The sequence below is a fragment of the Ostrinia nubilalis genome, chromosome 27 (genome assembly GCF_963855985.1).
Source record: "Ostrinia nubilalis chromosome 27, ilOstNubi1.1, whole genome shotgun sequence".
Classification (NCBI taxonomy): domain Eukaryota; kingdom Metazoa; phylum Arthropoda; class Insecta; order Lepidoptera; family Crambidae; genus Ostrinia; species Ostrinia nubilalis.
Window position 1 is genome coordinate 7,205,846 of NC_087114.1, and position 22,148 is coordinate 7,227,993.

Below are 22,148 nucleotides of genomic sequence, written 5' to 3' on the forward strand. Positions count from 1 at the left end.
AATACAGTGCTGAATTACATTGTAGACGTTTAGAACTATACTAGAAAACTGAAATTAGGCAATAAATAATGTTCATAAATATTTAAATCTTATTTCGTCGGATATTTTCATATTTTAATATATCAACATATTCTAGGTACAGACATCAAGATAACTAATGCAACAAAAATTATCTGATGTCGTTGTACAGTCAGCATCAAATAGTTCGTGACACCCAAAGTGGCCAAAAAGTTAACAACACAACCTTATTCCAATGAGGGCTATCGTTTTAGCGCTCACCAGTTAGCGCCACTGTAGAGTAAGGTCCTGTCACTTGCTAGTAGCGAAGACAGTGGCACCAACTGGTGAGCGCGAAAGTGGTAGGAGGACTATCGCATTTGCACTCATCAAGATGGCGCCACTGTAGAGTAAGGTCCTGTCAATCGTCAGGGGTGCCAACTGTTAAGTATAAAAACGATAGCCCTCATTGTAACAAAGACGTGTTGCGAACTTTTTGGCTACTTTGTGTGCCACGAACTATTTGACGCTGACTACCTCCAAACGGCACCTCAGTTAACAGTTGAACAACAGTCGCTCTTATTTCATGGAGAATAAGGTTTATTTCCCAAATATCTTCATATCAACTCACAACTTAGTTATTTTTAATATAAACCATACATACAGGGTGAAAATATGCTCCATAAAATTAAAACATAGTCGTAATAATATTTTTAAGTTTACAATTCTTATTTCAGATTTCAATATAGTAAAGCCATATTTTCACCTAAGTCATAAATCATTCTGAAAACCTGTCGAAAGGTTCTAACTTACATTATCCAAACAAAAATAAGTTTTTATAGATCGTTTCATCCACGAAGACGCGCCCCACCATTCTTCCGCTAATGTTTGAGTGTTATCGGTACACGCTAAATGCTCCATGAGTGCACACGCACACTACAGTAATGCCTTACGGCTTGCTCGGACCACACTCCCCGCACCCCGCGCGACCAAGACCAAGTGGTGGGGCGCGTCTTTGTGGATGAAACGATCTATACTGTAGCACCAACTCATCGGAATGAAAAGAATCCAAACGCCCCTTGGATCAATTACGGAAAAAAAAATTTAATGGGCTCGCATTTTACAGTCGAACCATTCGATTATTACAATTTACCGATTGATATGATCGTATGCCATTTCAATTTTTTGTTGTTATAGTAAATTTTGACATGTAACTTTTTTCATGCAAACTTTTGTTTTAACATACCTACATAATATATTATGCAATTTTTATTTAACACCATTTCAATCCAGAATCTTATCCTAATTTATGAATATTTTGGAAAACAATATGGCCGTAAGAAAATTATTATCTAAAAGCGCTAAATGATTTAATTTTAATCCTTATCAACATGATATCATTTAACAAGCAAAATTAAGTTGTCTTTAAATAAATAGTGGAAATTAACAATTAACATTAAAATATAAGTATCCATTGTAGAAGTCATTATTAACAACTATGATTAAAATCGTCCATCAAATTCATCTATCTACTTGGTGGGACCTCTTACGAAGATGTGCCCCAGAAACCATAGACTAAAATACATTAAATACTTTTTTAGCATTGAGGTGACCATAGATATATGATAGTACTTTTTGTAGTTTGATTCGTGCGAGTAAAATGTCATTAGAGCTGTCATTATTTGACATTTTGATTGTTTATCTGTGGTGTCGGCCATTTTTAATGGTTATGTCACATCTGTCACTTTACTCGCTCGAATAAAACCGAGCTATAGAAGAAATACTTGCAATGATACAGGGTGGACGTGCAATTATCTGTTATACAACATAAGGACAGTTTGACAAAAATCGACAGGAAGTTTTTATATTTTGATTTAGTTTAAAGAATGATTTCTGTATAGTGAGTGCCCACTCATATTGCTGTCTAAAAACAACTAAGAGACAATTTAACAATCAGCAATTAAAAAAAAGCATACTGTCTTAACAAGACAGTAGAAAGTTTAATTTTTTTGCCAAACTGTCTCTTACAGAAAACACAACTCTTTCTATCTCTCACCATTCAAAGTGTCAAAATCGACACCCTGTATAACACACTAGAGATGACATCCATCTTATTGATAAACTTACATCCATAGGCGCCAGGGGAAAACGGAAAGAACAGTGGCCCTAAAGTATGCACCCTAAATGCGTGCCAGAATAACTATTTAAAAATGAGCCAGTAATAAAATTCTGATGAATGCCCTCCCCTGGCCAAAATAGACCCCTGGGCCAGCCATTAGTGTCTAAAGGCGCAAGGACACTATAATAACGGGAAATTGACCGAGACGAAGCGCGAGCACGCACACCGAAGTATTATAGTCGACGAAACTAACCGAAGTGCGTGTTTACACAATACGTCTCGTTCTTGCGCCGCCTTAAATAAAAGACCGCGACTTAAGAAAAGAATGAAGTGTCTTTTTAAATAAGTTGCGATTTATTTATTGGGGAATGGTGTCAAATAATCTATTAGTTAAATAAATCTGATTCGTCTCCCCTGGGCCTCAGAATGCCCAACCCTGATCCAGTCATTAGTGTCTAAATAAATCCCCCTTTGGGCCACAATGCCTCCCATTTAAAAACCTCCAAACCCCTACATTTGCTGCGTGGAATTCCCGTTCCAAGTGTTATTATCATCATCCGCCGCTCGATCCCCGGGCAGTCTATGAATATTCCCCCTCCTACGCAAGCCGGGAGGGGGGGAGGCTCGAGGGGGTTGACTTGGGGTAGTGGGGGGTGGGGGAGCGAATAGACGCGCTCGGATCCAGTTGAAGAGTTGCTGTGAGGGCGCCAGGATGAATGAGGTGATGAATTGGGTGAAGATCGCTGGAAAATGCAAGATTTTGAAGGTAAGAAATGCGACAGCGAACATCTCTTTTTGATAAAAGTATAATGATTTATCAGTAGGTCTAGGATGCGCGCTGCGATAAGCGGTTATCACGCCATTTTATCGATTCTGCCCATACATTTTGACATCGATAAAGATATCACGGCGCGCATTCTAGCCCGGCAGGTCATTTAGCCTAGGCGCAGACAATCGACTTTATGTCGGCCGATAGTTGGGCCCGATTTTAATTTGTATGAAATCTAGGTAGCACTAACAGTGCAGGTTAACGGCGCTAGTTCCACTAGCAACTTCCAACTAGCTGTGGTGACCATAGACACTCACCGACTATAGACGCGACCGACTAGCTGTGGTGACCATAGACACTCACTGACTATAGACGCGACGGGGGAGGGTCGCTGTGTGACCATATACACCGACTAGCTGTAGTGACCATAGACACTCACCGACTATGGACGCGACGGGCGAGGGCGCGGCGACCTGCGTGGGCGCGCGCCTCGGTAGCACCAGCAGGGCGGCGGACGGCGCTAGTTCCAGTTGCCGCACGTGGCGCTAGCGACCATAGACACCGACTAGCTGCAGCGACCATAGACACCGACTAGCTGCAGCGACCATAGACACCGACTAGCTGCAGCGACCATAGACACCGACTAGCTGCAGCGACCATAGACACCGACTAGCTGCAGCGACCATAGACACCGACTAGCTGTAGTGACCATAGACACTCACCGACTATGGACGCGACGGGCGAGGGCGCGGCGACCTGCGTGGGCGCGCGCCTCGGTAGCACCAGCAGGGCGGCGGACGGCGCTAGTTCCAGTTGCCGCACGTGGCGCTAGCGACCATAGACACCGACTAGCTGCAGCGACCATAGACACTCACCGACTATGGACGCGACGGGCGAGGGCGCGGCGACCTGCGTGGGCGCGCGCCTCGGTAGCACCAGCAGGGCGGCGGACGGCGCTAGTTCCAGTTGCCGCACGTGGCGCTAGCGACCATAGACACCGACTAGCTGCAGCGACCATAGACACTCACCGACTAGCCATAGACACTCACCGACTAGCCATAGACACTCACCGACTAGTCACCGACTAGCCATAGACACTCACCGACTATAGACGCGACGGGCGAGGGCGCGGCGACCTGTGTGGGCGCACGCCTGGGCAGCACTAGTAAGGCGGCGGACGGCGCTAGTTCCAGTTGTCGTAACGTGGCGCTAGGGTCGCTTAGTTCGCGGCGAGGAAACGCCGTCCAGAGGGAGAAGTTGGACGCTGACATCTGATGACAAAAATATCACATTAGCCAATTAGATTACTATGTATCACTTATTTATATCCCATTTAGTCCTGTTTGCATTAGAGTTAGCGTTATTGGCATCCAATGAGGGTTTTCGCGTATGAAATATCCGCCAGATGGCAATACGTAGACGCGAGGTCCAAATGCTGCATGATTGGTTATTTTTGACATAACATTGTCAACTTGACAGATATGTCAAGCAGCCAGACCCCACATCCAAGTCCCGCCATCTAGCGGATCTTTCATACGCGAAAACCTTCATTTAGTCACGTATGCGTGTTGCATTGCCCCTATTATATCTCACGGGGGTCTCTTGATTCTCTGGCTGGACCATAAATTGCATCTTATTGAACCTCATGCGATGTACCCTTTCATTTCACAGTTTAAAGTAAAAAGTAAAATAATCACTCACTGGCAGCTGCGATACAGGCCTGCGAGTCTAGTGCAGGAACTGCTGTTAAACTCAAATTATGTAACAATTTTGGCAATCATCATCATCATCATTTCAGCCACAGGACGTCCACTGCTGAACATAGGCCTCCCCCAATGACACCCACATCACACGGTTGGTAGCGGCCTGCATCCAGCGCCTTCCTGCTACCTTTATCAGGTCGTCGGTCCACCTTGTGGGTGGACGTCCCACGCTGCGTTTTCCGGTACGTGGCCTCCATTCCATTTTGGCAATAAAGTTTACCTATTATTTATTATTATTATTTGCATCCTGTGGAAACCAATTTGTATTTATTTGCGGTAAGTGAATCTCATGTAAGATCGAGCTAATCGAGCTTAGTGACTTTCTTCCAACAATCGTCTGTCATCAATCATAGATAATGATGGTGATGACATTTGCTAGTTATCTGCGATTGTGGTGAAGTTAAAAAGCTGGGATAGAAGGAAGATAGAAAGTGAGTCTTACCTGTAAGTTGTCAGCGATATGTTGCTGCAACGTCGCCAGCGTGTCATCAGCCGCAAAGTGAACGGTGTGCGAGCGACCGTCCGGCAGTTTGAACTGAGGCTTACCTCCCTCAGAAGACTACCATTGTCTATACGATGATGTAGCTTACGTGTAGTTGGGAGACTTACGCCCGTTTACACCATCAATCCCTAATTTTTAAGTGACCCCTATGACAACAAAATTCCTGTTATTTGTTACTATACGTGTCACTTAAAAATTAGGGATTGATGGTGAAAACAGGCATTACTTTTTTGACAAGACTATCACCATTGAATGGAGCTCCATTTGCATCCCTTGGACTTTATTTGCGTCCCATATGGACATTTATAGCATCCCATTGATTACATTTGCATTTTTAATGGAACCCCTATTTACTATGAGTCCATTAATGACAGTGTAGCTCATCTGCAGATTGCCTTGTAGTTTCAATCCAGCAATCGACTACCATTTTTCGAAATCATCCAAATAATTATGGTGATGTATCCATAGAGTCCAAATATCGTTGTGCTTTGTGGCACTCCCTGGTCTTGCTTTAGCTAGAATGAAATGATGATGACGATAATGATGATGATCTAGTTCACCTGTAAGTTATCTGCGATATGTTGCTGCAGTGTTGCCAGCGTGTCATCAGCCGCAAAGTGCGCGGTGTGCGAGCGACCGTCCGGCAGTTTGAACTGAGGCTTACCTGGCTCAGAAGACTACCATTGTCTATACGATGCTGTAGCTTACGTGTAGTTGGGAGACTTACGCCCGTTTACACCATCAATCCCTAATTTTTAAGTGACCCCTATGACAACAAAATTCCTGTTATTTGTTACTATAGGTGTCACTTAAAAATTAGGGATTGATGGTGAAAATGGACATTACTTTCCTCACAAGATACCGCCCATTGCATAAAGCTTTATTTGCATCCCTTAGACCTTATTTGCGTCCCATATAGACCTTTATTGCATCCCTTGGACCTCATTTGCGTGCCATACGGATCTTTATTGCATCTCTTGGACCCTATTTGCGTCCCACATGGACCATAATTACATCTCATGAACCCCATTTGCATTTCATGGAACCTCTATTTACGATTTCTAGAGGCTGCAGGTAAATTTGACTCTTTTTGATTGAAGATTGTTTTGTCGTCCTGACAAACCGTGATTTATCATTTGGACAAATAGTTTCATCCACTCGGACGCGCGCCACCAATGTTTGGTCTCGGTCGCGCGGGGTGCGGGGAGTGTGGTCCGAGCAAGCCGTAAGGCATTACTGTAGTGTGCGTGTGCACTCATGGAGCATTTAGCGTGTACCGATAACGCTCAAACATTAGCGGAAGAATGGAGGGGCGCGTCCGAGTGGATGAAACGATCTATTGTATAAACACTGTTGGTATGATAACATACCTGCAAGTTGTCAGCGATATGTTGCTGCAAGGTCGCCAGCGTATCGTCAGCCGCAAAGTGCGCGGTGTGCGAGCGGCCGTCCGGCAGTTTGAACTGAACGCGAGCGCGACCCGACCCGTCACCAGACGCTAAAAGTAAAAAATGTAGTTTTTATCGAATATGTTAAAGTTTTTTTTTGCTGAAAAAAAAGCTGGAGATCATTGCTGACTTTTTTTTGGCCGAAACCATAAGGCACTGGCACCGATATGCGCGAGGGGGCATCACGAGCCTGTCTTTCAACTCAGTCTTGAGCTATCTGCTCTAAGATTTTTTGTCTTGGTAGATTGTTCTCAGACTTCACGCGCTTATTATGGACGAAAGAACCAAAAAAATTGTTTTAGCCGAACATACCGAAACCGTTTTTAGCCGAAAAAAGCCGAAGCCGAAAGTTTAGCAAAAAAGATTGGCCTGAGATCTAATTTTATGGCCGAAACCAAAAACTTTTTAGGCCGAAACCAAAAACTTTTATCGGCCGAAACCAAACACATTTTTCTTTAATACTTACTGGCTCCGCTTTGCGCGGGCGGCGCAGGCGGCGCCTGATCGCGGGCCCTCCTTTCAGCTCGGTCTTGTGCTAATCTGCTCCAAGATCCTTTGTTGTTGATCCTTGCTAGATTGTTCTTGATTTTTACCGACAGACCAAAAATATTGTATTTGCCGAAAATGGCCGAAGCCAAAAGTTTAGCAAAAAAACTTTTTTTTTGGCCGAAAGAAATCATTTTTCGGCCGAATCCTAACACTTACTGTTAAAGTTTAGCAAAAAAAGATTGGTCAAAAGTTTTTTTTGCCCGAAACCAAAAACTTTTTGGGCCGAAACCAAAACATTTTTGGCCGAAACCTAACTTTTTCGGTCGAACTCTAACACTTACTGGCTCCGCTTTGCGCGGGAGGCGCGGGCGGCGCCCGCGGCGCCTGGTCACGGGCCCGTCTTTCAGCGCGGTCCTGCGCTATCTGCTCTAAAATCCTTTGCCTTGCTAGATTGTTCTCGAACTTCTCGCGTTTGCGCTCCTCCTGTAAAACAAATATTTCGTCATCATCAGGCCATTTCTCAGACAGATAAGGTACCGGAAAACGCAGCGTGAGACGTCCACCCACAAGGTGGACCGACGACCAGATAAAGGTAGCAGGAAGGCGCTGGATGCAGGCCGCTACCAACCGTGCGTTGTGGAAGTCATTGGGGGAGGCCTATGTTCAGCAGTGGACGTCCTATGGCTGAAATGACGATGATGAAGTTCTCAAGCACGAAGACGTAGTGTGGGCAGGCCTCCCACTAGGTGGACCGACGATCTGGTCGCGGGAGGTGCCTGGATGCGAGCGGCGCAGGACCAGTCTTCGTGGAAAACCTCAGCAGTCTTTCGGTTGAAACGAACGAACGAACATCAGGCCATTTAGACACCCCGTAAAAGTAGGCCAATAGTTTGGTCGACTTTTACTTTGTATGAGGCATCGGCCGGTACCAAATCAAGTTTAAGTTTGGTTACAAGCCGATACAAGTTTGTTTTACACTATTTTGTAATCAAAAAGCAAGGTTTGGTCGATAGACGCGCGAAAAAAAAAGACGCCACCTTCCATACAAAATCTGGCATTGTCATTTAAATAAATAATTATTTTCTCACCTGAATCTGCCGTAACTCCTGCTCGGCCTGCCAGTTCTTGAGTTCAGTCATTCCCTGCCCTTGCGAGCGACGTTCTAACTCCTTCTGTTTCTCCAGCTGAAATATAAATATACTATAGTGGTGGGTGGTATTGAACACTAACGCCCAGTTTCCACCGAAGCGATGTGTTTGAATAACCAATCAAACTTGAGAATGAGATACAGAAAATCTTGAAAAGACGATTGTAAATCTTCTTTACATAGTAGCGGCCGCCCGCGACTTCGTACGCGTGGATCCCGTTTTACCCCTTCACCTATCTTACGCGGTTTACATTTTTTTTTACAAATGTTTTTTCCCGCTAACTCCCGTTCCTGTGGGAATTTTGCAATATCCTGTTGTAACTAAGCTTTAAGTTTACTAAGGTACCTGCATGCCAAATTTCAAGCGTCTAACTTAAGCGATTTAGATTTTTCATACAAAAGGATTTTCCCGCTATTTCGGAAATTTCGGGAATTCCTTTCTTAGTGCACCTCTACGGTACCTAAGCTACGTCCCTTCCAAATTTCAAGTGCCTACGTTTAGCAGTTTAGGCTGTGCGTTGATATGTCAGTCAGTCAGTTTCTCCTTTTATATATTTAGAATAGAATAGAATATTATTTATTTGGCACAATACACAATACATGATATAGGCACAATACAAATTTAGATAAAGTCGCTTCCGCTGTCTGTTATCATCGTATCTTTAAACTAAGTACGGAACTGTTTTCATCAATAGATAGAGTTATTAAAGGTTAAGGTAGGTATATAATTTCAATGCACTCATGTGAAGCCGGGGCGGGTCGTTAGTTATGTATAAAAACTGTTTCCTTTACGCAATTTGCAATTGTATTTATAGTCTATTATAGAACAGTCTTATGTGATGTCGACAGATCAGTGTGTTATTTACCTCAGCATTCTTCCAATTCCATGAAGCGTTTTGAAACAAAAAGCATTTATTTACAAATATGCGCCATTATTTATCAAATCAAATCAAATCAAAATTTTAGCAATAAACATTTTCATATCTTCGTTCGCTCGTTCGTTTTAGCCAAATGACGTCCACTGCTGGACAAAGGCCTCCCCCAAGGTTTTCCACAAAGAACGGTCATGCGCTGCCCGCATCCAGGTTCTTCCCACGACCTTTACCAGATCGTCAGTCCGCCTAGTACAGTGGTTCTTAACTGATGGTCCGCGGACCACTGGTGGTCCCTGGAGGCATTCCAAGTGGTCCACGAAGTGCACTTGCTCACCTTGGTCAAAACCACTTTTAACTGATTTTTGCAGTCAAACTGGTTTTGACCGATTATGAGGTGGTCCCTGACAAGACAGAAATTTGGTAAAAGGGTCCCTAATGACTCAAAGGTCAAGAACCACTGACCTAGTAGAAGGCCTACCCACGCTACGTCTTCCAGCCCGTGGTCGCCACTTGAGAAATTTTCTGCACCAACGGCCATCGTCTCAACGAGCTACGATTTTTATATACAGGGTGGAATTTTGTAATACCACCTGGAGGGAAAGTACTCTTAATACTGCAGATAGAAAATTTTACTGAAAGAAAACATTCGTTTATTTTTGAAAAGAAAGAGAACTGCATTAATAGATTTTCGAAAATTCACTACCATACCATACAATTTTCTGTACATGATTAAAATAATTTAAGATTTTATGGATTTCCTTTCATTTGATTTATCAAGTTTGTTAGAGAGATTTCATCCTTATACTTGACCCTAACGATCGATGCAATAAAAATACAGGGTCTGTTAAAAATAACAGATTTTAGTTGTTTCGATTCCCAGGTGTGGCAAGCAAATTTTTGGAAATATTTGAATGCAGTTCTATTTCTTTTCAAAAATAAAGGAATGTTTTCTTTGAGAAAATTTTTCTATCTACAATATTAAGAGTACTTTCCTTCCAGGTGGCATTACAAAATTCCACCCTGTATAGCAATAAACATTTACTGAATACTGTATGAAAGAAAGGGCAGTTCTTACCTCTTTCTCCTTCTGTGCCTTCTCCCGCCGCCTGGCTTCGATCAGCTCCTTAGCCCGTTCCAGTTTCTCTTCCATGCTCGCTGTGCTGTCTTCAGCTGACGGCTCGGTCTCCATCTGTGACTGTTAGAATATTCACGTTATACGCTTGGCATAGAATTCTCATCGATTTAGAAGCAAAACTCTTTCTAAATCACAAGTGTTTTTAGTCTTTTCGTTCTTCTAAATAGACATAATGCTAGTTATATGATTCCACTAGCGCCCGATTCCCATATTCAATCCTTGTCCAAATCCGGATTACAACTGTCAAATTGAACTCAATTTTAGATTATATTTCCAAAATGTTCGATGCATTTACACTTTAATATTGTTTAAATAGTCTTATAAACAATATAAAAATGTAAAAACATCAAAAACCGCAGTTATTTTGGCCAAAAACATATTAAAATTTGACAGTTGACAATCCAAATCCGTATAATTTGGATTAGGATTGAATATAGAAATCCAGCATAGATCAGTGGTTCTTAACCTTTAAGTCACGAGGGACCATTTTACAAAATTTCTGTCTTGTCAGGGACCACTTTTTTTTTCAAAATTTCAAAAAAGGGGATGTCGATTTCTCGCCCACTGTGCGCCGTTTGCGTTGTGTTGACTCATCACGTCACGTCACTTGTTTATTACGATGTCTTCGTGGACCACTTGGAATGCCCCCAGGGACCACCAGTGGTCCGCGGACCACCGGTTAAGAACCACTGCATTAGATTATGATAGAAAATCGACTTTAGGTCTTTGGTGTTCTAGAAATAGTGGTAATAGATCTAAGCTAGTTTTAAGACTACCCGCATCGTGGACAGACGCCTTTTCGATTTTTTCAGTAGACCTATGCTTGTTTCAATACTCACCGCTTCGAAATCAATTTCAAGTCACTGATATAATGTCTAGATATAATGGTGGTCTTTTCGGTCTTCTCAGTAGACCTATGCTTGGTTTACATTTACCAGCAGAAACAGACTAAGAATGCCTTTAGTTGTTTTTATCACTCACCGTTTTAGAAAAAAGTGTGTGTTTCTTTCTAAATCACAAGTGATTGTAGTCTTTTCGATCTTCTACTAAATAGACGAAAGCTAGTTTGTCTGCTACATACCGCGGCGGAGACAGGCTCGGGGCGTGCGTTGTGGCGGTCTTTTCAGTAGACCTATGCGTGTTTCTATATTGGATTGTAGCAGTCTTTTCAGACCTATGACTTACCACAGCAGAAAGAGACTACTCTCTTTCTACATCAGAAATAGTAGCGGTCTCCTCGGTCTTCTTAGTAGATTTACGCCAGTTCCGTGATTTATCACCGCAAAGACCATTTTAAGCCTAGATAGTGGTGGTTTTTTCGGTCTTCTCAGTAGACCATCACTATTTAGATGGCTCACCGAGTGCGATACAGTCAAACCTATCGCTTCCGAAGTAAGTGAGGATCTCTGGTAGGGGCTAGAAATCTCAGAAGACTACATACTTGAATGAATGCCAATTAATGGAAGACCTAGATTTTCTCGCTTGTTAGGCTAGAAATAGTGGTGTTTTCAGGAGACTGTACTACTTACAGATGCGGAGACAGGCCCGGGTCACTATAGATTGTGGCGATCTTTTCGGTCTTCTCAGTAAACGCTAGTTCTACTACTTACCGCGGCGGAGACAGGCTCGGGGCGCTGGCTGGGCCCGGGCTCCGCCCCGGCGGCGCGGGGCCTCCTCACGCACACGTCTCCATCACATACTACATCGTACTCCTGCCCTGACTTGGTTACTTCGTGGTGTTCCGTCTTTTGGCGCTCGACTTGAACATACTTAGACGAAGAGCTAGATTTTTTTACTTACTGATTTGGGAGCAAAGATAGTGAGCTGGTCTAGAATTTGGTCTTTTCAGTAGACCATTGGCTGTTCCACTAGCCAGATACTCAACCCTTATTGATTCTAACACTTACCACTTCAGCTGAGCTAGAAATTGTAGCGGTCTTTTCGGTCTTCTCAATAGACTTGTGTGGTTCTATGCGTTGTGGCGGTCTTTTCAGTAGACCTATGACTTACCACAGCAGATAGATACTATTCTCTTTCTACATCGGAAATAGTCGTGGTCTTCTCGGTTTTCTTAGTAGATTTTCGTCAGTTTTCTTGACTTACCGATGCAAAGACGCCCTTAACTTAGTTTTTTCCGGTCTTCTCAGTAGAGTAATGACTTACCGCGGCGGAGACAGGCTCGGGGCGCTGGCTGGGCCCGGGCTCCGCCCCGGCGGCGCGGGGCCTCCTCACGCACACGTCTCCATCACATACTACATCGTACTCCTGCCCTGACTTGGTTACTTCGTGGTGCTCCGTCTTTTGAAGATTGACTTGAACGAACTTAGCCAAAGAACAGGCTTCTTTTTATCCACAACGAAGAAGGCTGTTTGATTGGACTTGGAAGTAAGTTAAGGTAGTGAGTTGGGCTAGAATGCGGTTTTCTTAGTAGACCAATGGCTGTTCCACAAATACCATCGCAATCTGTGACTCAGGCTTCGCTGTTTCTATTACTTACCTCTTCAGAAGCTGTTGGATATTTAGCCAGTCTAGAAATTCTGGCGGTCTTTTCGGTCTTCTTAGTAGATTTGTGTAGTTCTATAGATTGTGGCGATCTTATCGGTCTTCTCAATATACAGGGTGTTAGGTAAATGGGTATCCCACCAAAAACATTCTGTAAAAAACTAGCCAAGTCTCGATGGAGCTGCTTGTTTATCTCTAAAAAGTAATGAAATCTAGACAAAGTCGTGCCAAGTCTATGGTTCCTTACTGCGATTTCTTTATTATTATAGTTAATGTTGTGTGACTTGGCCGTTGAAGGGTGACAAAACCAGGTGCTCCATGACACCATTGCACCAATCAGTCGCCTGAACCGCTACCCACTGACGATGGAAAATTGCCACTTGGAAAACGTTGATTCAACAATAATCAGTCAATTGTAGGTTCAGTAAAGCTGCGTATTTATAATGTATGATTATCTTAATAAAGATTGTTCAACGGCCAAGTCACACAACATTAACTATAATAATAAAGAAATCGCAGTAAGGAACCATAGACTTGGCACGACTTTGTCTAGATTTCATTACTTTTTAGAGATAAACAAGCAGCTCCATCGAGACTTGGCTAGTTTTTTACAGAATGTTTTTGGTGGGATTTCACTTCTTTTTGTGGAACGTGGCAAAATTATTTAACGTCGTCGTTTATCAACATTTTTTACGATATTAAACACAAATAAACTCAACGACCTTTAACATGGACAACGAATCAGATTGTTTTTAATTATAACATAACCTAAGCGAACCTTACAGTATAATAAACGAAATCAACGAAATGCAAATTACACAACATTCAACTTAATCGACGACTTTCTCTAGAAAGGAAAAAAATCTGGACACCGCTTGCTAGTGCTAGCGCCATCTAGCGGTGAGCGATACAGGCGAACACCACGGGGCCGGAGTAGTATTGATTATGAATGTGGTTACTCCAGATCTTCGATTTTCCTAGTTTTTATAGTTTTCCCTTTATGTGGCCATTAAACCCTAACTCTGTACCAAATTTCAGCCCTCTGAGTTAATGGGAAGTACTAGTTCTATTTTGATGATCATCAGTGAGTGAGTGTCGTAAATGCGAAACTTTGCTTTCGCTTAACTTCGGAACTAAATGACCTACAGACTTGAAATTTTGGATTTAAAGTATGTGATTATAGCTTACTAGATGACGAAAATTTCTGCGTTCTGGTCTTATCCAGAGGTTCTCAAATAGGGGCCTGAAAATGCGGCGAAATGGTTCCAGTAAAGGATGGTACGGCAGTGTTTGCTTCGCGCTCGACTTGGCGGGGGCACTGCCGTGCCCCCAGATATGAGCCGACACTAGCCCATGTTAACATGGGCATATAAATGGTATGGTGAAGTCAGAAATTCGAAATCATCATTTTATTTTTTTTAATTTTCATACAAAACAAATTTTATAAAATCCGATTTGTATGAAAATTAAAATAATTAAAATGAAGATATCAATTTTCTGACTTCACCATACCATTTATATGCCCATGTTAACATGGGCTAGTGTCGGCTCATATACCCATTTACCTAACACCCTGTAGATCTAAGCGTGGTTCTATGGATTGTAGCGGTCTTCTTAGTAGTTTTACGTCAGTTTTCTTGAGTTACCGCCGCAAAAACAGACTTAAGCCTAGATAGTGGTGGTTTTTTCGGTGTTCTCAGTAGAGTAATGACTTACCGCGGCGGAGACAGGCTCGGGGCGCTGGCTGGGCCCGGGCTCCGCCCCGGCGGCGCGGGGCCTCCTCACGCACACGTCTCCATCACATACTACATCGTACTCCTGCCCTGACTTGGTTACTTCGTGGTGCTCGGTCTTTTGAGGTGTTCCGTCTTTTGGCGCTCGACTTGAACATACTTAGCCGAAGAGCTAGATTTTTTTACTTACTGATTTGGGAGCAAAATAGTGAGCTGGGCTAGAATTCAGTCTTCTTAGTTCTTAGTAGACCAGTAGACACTACCTCAGCTAGACGCCCAAGTCTCTGGTTGAACACCAAAGAAGATTTTCTGTTACTTACTGATTTGGGAGCAAAGATAGTGAGCTGGTCTAGAATTTGGTCTTTTCAGTAGACCATTGGCTGTTCCACTAGCCAGATACTCAACCCTTATCGATTCTAACACTTACCACTTCAGCTGAGCTAGAAATTGTAGCGGTCTTTTCGGTCTTCTCAATAGACTTATGTGTGGTTCTATGCATTGTGGCGGTCTTTTCAGTAGACCTATGACTTACCACAGCAGATAGAGACTATTCTCTTTCTACATTGGAAATAGTCGTGGTCTTCTCGGTTTAACTTAGTAGATTTTCGTCAGTTTTCTTGACTTACCGATGCAAAGACGCCCTGGACTTAGTTTTTTTCGGTCTTCTCAGTAGACTAATGACTTACCGCGGCGGAGACAGGCTCGGGGCGCTGGCTGGGCCCGGGCTCCGCCCCGGCGGCGCGGGGCCTCCTCACGCACACGTCTCCATCACATACTACATCGTACTCCTGCCCTGACTTGGTTACTTCGTGGTGCTCGGTCTTTTGTATCTTGGCCGCTGGACCGGATGAGGTCTCTGGAAGGTGTTGGTTTTGTGATTAGAAAAGTCTCACTATCAACGGTGAAAATAGTCTCAAGATGGGAACAGTAAGAAAGTGGGAATAGTCTCAAGTTGAGTCTCAAAGTGGGATTGGAAACATTCTCAAGTGGTGGCAGTCTCAAGGTGAGAAACAGTATCAAGATGGGAGAAAGCTTTAAGGTGGAAACTGGAAACAGTCATTGGGGCATGTCTCAACGTGGGAAAAGTCACAAGGTGGGAAACAGCTTTGAAGTGGGAACAGTATCAAGGAGAAAATCGATAATTTCAATTGGTGGAAGTCTATAGGTGGTAACAGTCTCAAGTGACGGCAGTTTCAAGGCGGGAATAATAAATCATTTATTTGCAACAAATTAGTTACAGATTAGTGTTAATTTTAATTCATTCCAGCATATTCTGTCGCATAAAACATGCAAAAGTTTTTGTTCTTGAAGTTACATTATTGCTACATTTAATTTAAGTTTTAGGAGTCTCAAGGTAAAACCGTTTAAAGTGAAATTAGTCTCAAAGTACTATTATGCCTGTTTTCGCCATCAATCCCTAATTTTTAAGTGACCCCTATGAAAACAAAATTCCTGTTATGTTACATAGGGGTCACTTAAAATTAGGGATTGATGGTGAAAACGGGCATAGTCTTTGTCTTACCAGGCTGTTCCTCTGGTGCTGGCTTAGGTTCTGGTGCAGCGCTGGCCGCGGCCTCAGCCTGCAGCAGACTCGAGGTTTGTTCGCGAACGTTCTGTGCTGACGTGGAAGGCTGCATCGATGGCTGCTTCTCGTTGTCTGGAGAAGGTAGTGGCTTGAGTTTTTATTTGTAAACTAACAGTGTACTTCTCCATATGCAGTCTGTGAAAAACATACTGATCGGAGCGGCGGAAGAAATACATGATTAATTATTTTATTATTCAGGCAGTTAAATACTGCAGTCACTTCCATTCATTTACACTTCCGTCATTTATAGTTTGTCTTTACAATGCAAATGGGTGAAGAATACGGGTGCGTGTGTCAATTCTCGCTCGTGATTGTCCTGTCGATTAGATATCCCAGGAGGTGTCGTCGCGCGTATTTTGTTTTCCATGCAAACTCACGGAGATGAACTGGCCTGGTATAGTCTGGTCCGTGAGCACGTAGAATTTTGTCCAATGACCCATAGCTACCCATCCTTATCGCTCGCGCGTAATTATGTCGCTATCGCGCTCGCACATTCACTGCGGGTGCCAGTCGCACAGTCACGACAGCAATATAATTACGCGCGAGCGATAAGGATGGATAGCTAGGAGTCATTGGACAAAATTCTACGTGCTCACGGACCGGGCTTTAGAAGTATTAAGTTGCGATTGACAATTCAAGTCACGAACAGGGATTCTTCCATAGATTGAATAATTTTTACTTACGGTGCTCCTCCAATATCCTGTCGATCCTGGTGGCCAGGTTGGACGGCTGCACGCCTGCGCAGACCACCTCTAAGGGAGTGCCATTCCGCCCGATGAAGAATAGGGATGGCACTGGCACAAACTGGTCTGAGTACTGAGTTAGGAGCTTATTGCGTCAATGTGTGTCATTGTCAGTGGCCTAATTCACGTATTTTGACAGTCAAGATCTCGCTGACGTTTAGAAGTCGTCCCATTGAAAAAAAAAACAGTTCTAAATTCGTATTCACAAGGGTGATTTTGATAGAACGATTACTCGATAGGATCGCAACTCAGCGATTTGTTGTAATTGACGTTCTGTTACGTCGTCCCATTGGAAAACAGTTCTAAACCCGTATTCACAGGGGTCATTTTGATAGAACGATTACTCGATAGGATCGTAACTCAGTGTTTTGTTGTCATTGAAGTTTTGTTACGTGAATGAGGCTACTGGTCATTTAGTCTCCACTACATGGGCACGACTCAATTTAAGGATCAGTCAGGCAGGACAATTTTTTTATGCATTACAAGGCAGGTATTTGACCGCAATCGCACCTGGTGTTAAGTGGGATGCAGTCTCGGATGGTACATATCTGCCCTGTGCCTATTCACTCTCGCCTTGAAAATGCCTGGATTATAGTCTTTGGGAAAGAAAATTATGCCTGTTTTCACCATCAATCCCTAATTTTTAAGTGACCCCTATGGTAACACTTAACAGGCATTATGTTTCCAAATGATTGATGATGAAAACGGGCATTAGTCTCCTACTTTACCAAAGGCAAGTGGAGGACTTAGCCTAAACTCTCCATGCTGCATACTGGCCAAATTGGTTGGGGGAGACCTGATGTTTACATATTTGTCCCTTAGTCGCCTTTTACGATATCCACAGGAGAAATGGTGGTCCTATTCTAATCTACTAGGACCACACTGTTTGTATTTCCAGTAAGTTGGCTTTTAAAGTAATTTGTAAGTCATCGTCATCGATTTAAGAAAATAATAAAACTTCAATATTTATTTCAATGAGGATCATTTCGATTTTTAGCTGTGAATGCAGATTTATAGGGCTAAGAAATCCTTATTACACAGTCCAAAAATTTTTGTTCTACGACAAAAATTGACGAAGTTATGGCCAAATTACTAAAAAAGTTCACTGACCGCCCGGCGCGGGGACGATGACGTCATTATATCCGATCCGAACGCTGCCGGCGTACTGCGTGGATAGAAAATATTTTTTTCTAGCCAAACTATCAGTTTTAGAGAAAAACTTGTAATGACATTTATTCATCAGAATAAAGTAAGCTATCGATAGGTAATTTTTAAAAATAGAAATTGTGAAAAATAACGCAAAAAATCCATACGCTCATACGATTCAATGGAACGCAGAGAGGCGGTTGGGGTCTCCGCGGTGGTATATTTGGCGATTTATTCAAATAAAGTGTTCATAAGTGTTGTTAGAGTCATCTTCTTCCAAGTAAAATATAAAAATGTATAAGTATTAATTTATTTACTTCTAACAATAAGGTATAGCTGAGGCAGATACACTCTGCCTAGGCTACAAGACATTGCTATGAAGATCATTTCGATGTACACGTAATACCTACCTGTTATTTAGTTTTTCTGAGTTAAACCTACGTACCTACCTATCTATTCGCCGTTCCCATGGGCGGGCCAGCTGCTGCAGGAAAGGACAGCTGCTCCCTCCTGGAAATCTATTTAATCTTAGCCTAGAAGCTGGGTATGACTCCCCCGCCCCCCTCCTCTCCCCAGGTCATAAGCTGGGCATGACTTCCCCTCGGCCAGAAGTTGGGTATGATTTACCCCTCCCCCAGGCCCGAACATGGTATGACTTGACCCCTCCCCCTCCCCCCAGGCCATAAGCATAAGCTGGATATGACTTCCCTTCGGCCAGAAGCTGGGTATGACACCCCCCCCCATGTCAGAAATGCCAGAAACTGGGTATGACTTGACCCCCCCCCCCTCCCCCCAGGCCAGAAGCTGGTTAAGGCTAGCCCCTCCCCCCAGCCCATAAGCATAATCTGGGTATGACTCCCCCTCGGCCAGAAGCTGGGTATTACATACCCCCACCCCAGGCCAGAAACTGGGTATGACTTGACCCCCCCCTCCCCCCAGGCCAGAAGCTGGGTAAGGCTAGCCCCTCCCCCCAGCCCATAGAAACTGGTTATGACTTGACCCCCCCCCCCTCTCCCCCAGGCCAGAAGCTGGGTAAGGCTGCCCCCCCCCCCCCCCCCGGCTAGAAACTGGGTATGACTTGCCTATCCCCCCCTCCCACCAAGGCCAGAAGCTGGGTAAGGCTTGCCCCTCCCCCCAGACTATAAGCTGGGTATGACTTATCCCCCCCCCCCAGGCCAGAAACTGGGTATTAGCATCATATTATGTATTATTATGTTCAATACAAACAATCATTAAGTTACACTCACCCCAACCGCGTCTCCGCATTGCATCGAATCCTATGAAAATGTGGTTTTTGGACATAGCGATACTTACTTTTCACAATTTTTATTTTTAAAAATTACTGATCGATAGGTTACTTTATTTTGATGAATAAATGTTATTATAGCCTGACCAGGAACATAAAAACCCTCGCCATGTTGCGGAAAACTAATGGTACTAATTTCTTTTAATGGCAACAGTAACTGAAAACTTCATTGTCATGTCACCTTGCATGTCAGTCTATTGCTGTCAAAGTGTAAACAAACTTTATTTTAAATGTGCGCAATTGATTTTGTGAATTAAATTGCTAAAATCTTTTCATAGTCGTGAAAGAAAAGTGGTTCACAATGTGTTAAATATTTGTCGAAGAGAAATACTAAGGGTTCGGACAATATTTTCATTGAATAATTTTTCCGACAAGGGTGTCAAATTGACTGACATGTTTATCGTATAGTACAGTCCACTATGAAAATTAGCTGTGGTTTGTTTCAACTACCTATTTTAAAGTTTTTTGTCACTTTCTAAGTGTTGAATTTTATGGAATTGGGAAAGAAGTACCGAGTTTGAAGCGTTCATGAGCAGACATTGCAGTTGAATAATAAAATAAATCCTACTAGCTCGATTGATGTTTTCATTTAATTTATTTAAACCAGGTTACCTATAATAATATTTTTTCGTTATTCATGAAAATATCAAATTAGCCCGTAATCCTGAATCCTGATACATAAAGTTAGCCTATTAATTTAACACAGGTACGACTGTACTCAGTGTTGTTGCACTATCAAATGCAATTGACGCGCCTCTATGCCAGGGTTTTTATGTTCCTGGTCAGGCTATAAAAGTTTTTTTCTAAAACTGATAGTTTAGCCACAGAATAATAATAAGTACTTCGTACAGAAGATTTTCTTCGCGAAGGTATTTAAAAAAATGTATGCTCAATGTTGTTAACAATATGGTGTAATTTAGCTTGTCTCAAGAGTCGAGCACCATTTTGTTGACAAACGTCAGTGATCGGTACTGCGCCGAAGACATAGGGCTGACTTCGGTAAAATGATGTGTGACGTGAGGTGCCAAACTGCGAAAAATGGCGGAGGAAATACATGAATAAGCATGAATTATATTTTGTGTTTCTAATATTATTCAGGCAGTTAAAAAATACTGCACAGTATTAATTACACCACCGTTTTTCATATGGTTTATTGTCTTTACAATGCAAATGGGTGAAGAATACGTGCGTGCGTCAATACTCGCTCGTGATTGTCCTGTCGATTTGGTATCTCAGGAGGGGTAGTCGCGCGTGTTTTGTTTTCGATGCAAACTCGCGGAGATGAACAGGCCTGGTTTAGCTGGAAAAAAATATTTTCCATCCCAATAGTACGCCGGCTGCGCTCGATTCGGATATAGTGACGTCACGCGGCCCTGCGTACGTTGACTTTTAGCGGCAAAAACGGCCTATGTTTATTACTTAATATCTTCGTAAGTAATGGTCCGATTTGGATAATTCAAAAAGATATATCTTTCTTATGTCTTAAAGATTAACGTAGATACTAGTTTTATTGAATTTTCTACAACAGTACTGATCCTCATTGGGACCTAAAGTAAGTTTAGTACTTAAATTAAGAGGGTTAAAAAAGTTTGCTTGTTAGAAGCAAAGGTAATGGAGAACTTTCTCTGTGGCAATATTCAAAGGATACAGATCTGCGCGAAGTGTGTGTAGTTAGTGGTGCCGCTCTTCAGCTTGATGGCCAGGAAGTTGGTCTGGTCGGAGAGCCGCTTCACCACCGCTGAGTCGTCGATGGTGGCTGACATCTCTGCAGAAAGGTCATTCTCACCTGGGAGAACACAAGTACATTTTACAACTTGAAAGAATAAGTAATGCCCTTAGTTGTACTCCTTAAACAACCATAGTGGCCCTAAATAAACAATTTCCAATGTTTGTTTGTGCTTACGGCACAGGAAAGGTGTTGGGTATGCGACGCGTGGCTGCATAATAAAATGTACTGTTATTATGCGAATAAACCTCAGTGCGCTCTAACTGGCCTTTCTTTACACACATCCCCTAGTTCACGTTTATATCAGTGGCGACGTGGATGGGAATTAGAATGACAGTGTAACCATTTTAGAGCAGGATTCTTTATCTTTTTGTTTTGGAAGATAATGTAGCTTAGTGGCAGAACACAGGAATACAGAATGTAAAGCACTGTGTACAGAGTCTGCAAGTATCAACATTGTTTTTAATAATTCTGTGTTAGACAATTTGATTTCATCATTTTTACCTCATTTAATAAGAAACCAACAATATTCTTTTAAGTAGAAATAGAATGACAAACAGGATAGAATTGAAATGTAGATGAAAGTCTTTAGTTAGACAAATGGTGCCCACAAGTCTACAATTTTACTTTTACCGGCTTGGAAATATATGAAAATAATTTTATAATGAGATTAGGGGCTTTCTACGACATAGACTGCTAGTTTCATAGAGCCAATCAACAGCCTTGTACGCGTTCAATATGACGTAATATTGTGCAGTTTCTACACCTGAAAATGTGTGTTTAGGACCTCAGATATGCAGTTTAAAGTCCAAATAAGGTTTTTAATTAGTATTTCAGGCCTTACCTTCGACAAAAACAACGAAAATAGCGTTTTTTTGCTTGGACAGCGTAACCGCCTCAGCGATGCTTCCTCCGTACCAATGCATTGTGGAACGCCTAAGTTTAAGTTTTCTAGCGCAGTTGTAAACCTCCCGCTATTGTTTTGCTGTTTTTTTAGACTATTTCAGTCCAAGGAGCGAACAAAAATATTACGATGACATGACACAACAGATTTTGACAGCTGACGTGTTTTTGTTTTTTCGTGACAATTTCATTACGACAAGAATATTCGGAAACCATAAAAACGAAAGTACTTAACTTTCAGACTTTCCCAAATATTCATT

The 22,148-nt window shown here is 42.6% G+C and overlaps 1 protein-coding gene across 1 annotated transcript; it reads right to left on the reverse strand.

Moving 5' to 3' along the window:
- Positions 1-1,008: 1,008 nt before the first annotated feature.
- LOC135084806 (UBX domain-containing protein 4-like) lies at positions 1,009-22,060 on the reverse strand. The gene is made up of 15 exons (XM_063979545.1): positions 21,830-22,060; positions 20,908-21,045; positions 16,748-16,873; positions 16,002-16,136; positions 15,166-15,335; positions 14,463-14,597; positions 12,408-12,542; positions 12,152-12,213; positions 11,855-12,026; positions 10,185-10,304; positions 8,176-8,271; positions 7,429-7,570; positions 6,521-6,648; positions 3,988-4,156; positions 1,009-2,859 (listed from the first exon to the last, which is right to left on the reverse strand). The coding sequence occupies exons 1-15, from the start codon at positions 21,909-21,911 to the stop codon at positions 2,627-2,629; spliced, it is 2,043 nt and encodes a 680-aa protein (XP_063835615.1). The 5' UTR covers positions 21,912-22,060; the 3' UTR covers positions 1,009-2,626.
- Between the last annotated feature and the right edge of the window lie 88 nt (positions 22,061-22,148).